Source organism: Anneissia japonica, unplaced genomic scaffold (genome assembly GCF_011630105.1).
Source record: "Anneissia japonica isolate Jap-2015-1 unplaced genomic scaffold, ASM1163010v1 scaffold1065_len1792383_cov172, whole genome shotgun sequence".
Taxonomy (NCBI): domain Eukaryota; kingdom Metazoa; phylum Echinodermata; class Crinoidea; order Comatulida; family Comatulidae; genus Anneissia; species Anneissia japonica.
In genome coordinates, this window is record NW_022684135.1 from 1,806,365 (window position 1) to 1,810,750 (window position 4,386).

At 36.3% G+C, this 4,386-nt stretch overlaps 1 protein-coding gene across 1 annotated transcript in view; it reads right to left on the reverse strand.

Moving 5' to 3' along the window:
- Positions 1 to 1,269: 1,269 nt before the first annotated feature.
- LOC117103433 overlaps positions 1,270 to 4,386 on the reverse strand; it is a 6,997-nt gene continuing 3,880 nt past the window's right edge. The window contains exon 2 of the mRNA XM_033243979.1: positions 1,270 to 1,825. Within this exon, the coding sequence (XP_033099870.1) occupies positions 1,385 to 1,825 (441 nt within the window). The 3' untranslated portion in view covers positions 1,270 to 1,384. The remainder of the gene's footprint in view (positions 1,826 to 4,386) is intronic.

A 4,386-nucleotide genomic window follows, 5' to 3' on the forward strand; every position in this document is an offset into this window, starting at 1 on the left:
GTAGACCTGTCTCTTATACACATCTAGATGTGTATAAGAGACAGATGTTTATGTATACATATATATATATGATGATAATAATAATAATAATAATAATAATAATAATAATAATAATAATAATAATGTTTGTCATCACTTCAAGATGTCTACCAATTCGTGGAAAAGGCCAGACGGATAATGACATCGGTTTTGGATTGTGATCGTTTGTCTTTGAAATAAGCATAATAATGCATGGAAAAACATTGTTATAAGCGAAAAACATTGTTATAAAGTTTTAATTCAATTCATATTTATTTATTGCATCAAGTAGACTCCAATGACGTATACCAAATAAGCTAATAATATACATACCATATAGTTTACAATTTTACGAATAAAGTATCTTTATGAATTACACAGTTAATTATTAGTTAGGGCAAAACCAAGGAAAACTGCCTTTTTGTTTGTCAAGGTTTTCTCAACGGTTTTATAACCATAACCCCATTCTATTTGAAATTAGCTTGGGGCCACCCAGAGAACTGACGAAATTCGGAGCGGTTGCATTTTTTAGGCACTGTCATCAGAGATCAAGGTAACGGTAGCCTACACTTTTTATGTATTCGACATCGAATCCAAGACCTTAGGTGATTTCCAAGATTTCTTTATACGAAGAGAGTAAAGCTAAACGACAGACAACAGTATTAATGAAACAATATAGTAAAAATAAGCGAATGTTAAAAAAAGTTAAATGTGTAAATTTCATTGGACAAGATCTGACAAGTGTCCAAAGCCAGCAGTGGATACAGGTGCTGGAGTGGACTTAAATAGAGATAATAAATAGAAGGGTTCACGGCAGAGCAATTTTCCCCGTCCGCCCAGCGGCGGTATATCAATAACAAAGGCACTGCTTAGGTTCGTTTGTTTCATGTAGTTTCTCCACTTAGTCTAATTTTACCTCGCTTGCGGGAGGGCGGGTGTTCTATCAATGCAAAAAAAAAAATAGCGCGTGTAGTAAACGCATGTTTTTGTTCTATATTACGCATAAACTATCAAGATGTATGAATATATCAATGATGATGCTGTAGAATTATTAACAAAAATATTATTCATTTTATAAAATTAATATAAAATAATATTTATTTAATAATAATAATAATAGTAATAATAATAATAATAATAGATTTATAATGCGCACATCTCCACCAAGGGTGCTCAACGCGCATTACTAAATTTCACTATAAAATAAAAAGATCAACAATAATTCCCAAACAATGCAGATTTACTGCTTAATGTTTGAATTGAGGTGAGCATTGGTACGCCTTGTACCCCTCGCCTCTTTTTTTCTCCACCAAACGTGTTCAACAAATTTATTTCATTTATAGAATAAATTCTACTTTTAAACATTTCAAAGTTTTATTTCACAAACGTATCCAGCTTCCATTCGAAGGCAGCTTGCGTCAAATTCTTTATCTTCCAGGTCCACAACAACACAACCGCCTCCTCCATTGTCAGTAATATCCTCTAAAGAATATTCATGAATATCGACCATACTTCCATTGTTGTAATAGTAGGTCGATCCGACATAGTTCCAATCCAAGTGGATATTAGTTATCCAAGAATTAAATTTATCTAGTATGGCCAAGTCTTTCGGAGATGTTACGGAGAAATATGATGCAACCTTTGTGCCAATAGTGTACTTCTCGCACATCGTACTGTCTTCAATTTCTGGTAAATCCACCTCGTATTTGTTTACCTTGATGCATCGGTTTCCAGGAATAGTGTACCAGGTAGATGGGCAACTACTGTCACACACCACAATCAGAAGCAGCAAAATCATGAATTTTACCTTTGAAGAACAAATTGATGACTCCAAATGAGGCTTGTATCATACTTAAACCAATTAAACATTATATACAAAAAAACAACAACAACAATAATAAACAATTTAACGTCAAAGAATAAGCAACAATCAGGAAGTATAAAAACAGAAATTATAGAGGTTAAGTTTTAAATTAAAGATATGAGTATGTTAAAAAAGAATAAAATGAATAGATTGCTTCACAGCATTCCCAGTGGCATAACGGGGGGGGGGGGGAGCAGGGGTAGACTGCCCCCACCCTGACGGTTTTTACCGGGCTGACCAAGCCGGTGTACCGGGCTGGGTAATAAGAGAAAAGAAAGAGGGGAGTGCGAGGGAAAGAGAAAGAAGGGGAAAAGAAAAGGAAAGAAAAAAGGAAATAAAAAAGAGAAGAGAAAAATAGAATAAAAAGGAAGATATCATAATCACCAGACAACGCCCTCCAACACCCTTCTTCACTTCAAAAAGTGTCCATAGTTCCTTTGATCTAAGTCGCCAGATATTCTCTGCAGTGGCGTAACCACCGGGGGACAATGGGAAAATATTCATCTGCGGAAAATCTTTTCACACCCCTTGAAGATGCCCTTTTCACCCCCTGAAAGTGCCTAAAAATGTCAAATTTCGCGCATTCCTTATTAGGGTAGGCCAATTTCCTCTAGAAATTGCACATTTTAGGGAGTTTTGATCAGTTCCACGAAATTAGAATTAGAAACACAATTAAACACATAGCAGTCTCAACCTCAAGAAAGAAAATTTAAGATAGTGATCGTTTTACCTAAAAGAAAGGCCTCAATGTGTAAAGATGGTGAAATAATATGTTTGTAATAGATAAAGCCATAATGAAAATGCTTATATTCAGTTTCAAAAAACTGATCAATTCCGACGAAATTATAATTAGAAACACAAAATTCTTGCGCGCTTCGCGCGCATTTTGCAGAGTTTTTTAAGGGTTAGCCTTCTTAATTATTTAAATACATAATAGTCCCAAACTCAAGAAAGAAAATTTAAGATAGATCGTTTTTGTTATTAATAAAACGTGTGTGGTCATATATAGGCCTATCATAAGCCCTAAACTAAAAAATAAAATTAAAAAATTGTGCGCTTCGGGCGCATTTTTAAGGGCGAGAACTTGTGCTTGTCCTCCTTTACCTTCTAAGTTAATTGAACACATAATAGACCCAACTCAAATAGAAAGAACATTTAAGATAGATCGTTTTTGTTATTAATAAAACGTGTGTGGTCATATATAGGCCTATCATAAGCCCTAAACTAAAAAATAAAATTTAAAAATTGTGCGCTTCGGGCGCATTTTTAAGGGCGAGAACTTGTGCTTGTCCTCCTTTACCTTCTAGACCCAACTCAAATAGAAAGAACATTTAAGATAGATCGTTTTACCATGTGTATTGATGATGAAAGAATATGTTTGTAATAAATAAAACCATTATGAAAGTGCTAAATATTTATTTTCAAACACACATGTGTGGCCTATATTATAAATACGATAAGCCCTATGTAGAGGGGGAGGGGGTGGGGGTAGGATTGATATGATAAATTACTAACCGGGAAAATTATTACCTTTTCCCCCTCCCCGACCCAAAACCCATGTTACGCGCCTGAGCATTCCCACAGATACCATCAATGCCAGGAGCCTTGTTGTTTTAATGGATCTGACAATAGACCTATTTCTTTGACCCCTACCCTGGCCAAAGTTGCTGAAGGCAAAATTTCAAATGTCATCCTTAAATGTATTGAACCTTTACTTGATAGAAGGCAGTTTGGAAACCAGAGAGGTATATCTACCACACATTGCTTGACTGAGGTATACCAATCGTTAGTCAGTGCCTCCGAAAGGTCCGCCAACGCCAGTGTTCTGACGTTGACGGACTTCTCGAAGGCATTGGACATGGTAGATCACACTGTTGTCGTGAAAAAATTGTTAGATATGGGTGCTCCATCATGCTTAGTCCAATGGATAATCGATTTCATTACTGCACGTCGACAGAGGATTAAGTATCGTGGTAAATATTCTGAGTGGATATCCTTAACTGGAGGTGTCCCTCAGGGAACCCGTCTTGCTGTCATTATTTTTCTGGTTTTAATAAATGACTCTTTACAGGATACTGAGCAATTGGGGATCGATGCCTGGAAGTACGTAGACGACCAAACCCTTAGTGAAACAACTAAAATTGGCCAACCATCCAACACCCAGGCGGCTCTAGATGCTCTACACCACTGGACATCGGTGAATCAACTTAAATTAAATCCGACTAAATGTCAGGTTATGCGAGTTTATTTTGGTCGTCAACCTCTTCCAGACATCGATCTCCATATCTCTGGTCAATCCTTGCCTGTACTTCAGACAGTTAAGCTCCTGGGGGTTCTGCTTGATGATGATTTGAAGTGGAACTCAAATACCCTAGCTTTATGTAAGAAAGCAAACAAAAAAATGTACTTATTGTGGTCCTTAAAACGTGCTGGCCTCTCCAGAGAAGAATTAGTATTCATATATAAATGTTACATTAGACCGGTGCTAGAATATGCTGCCCCCC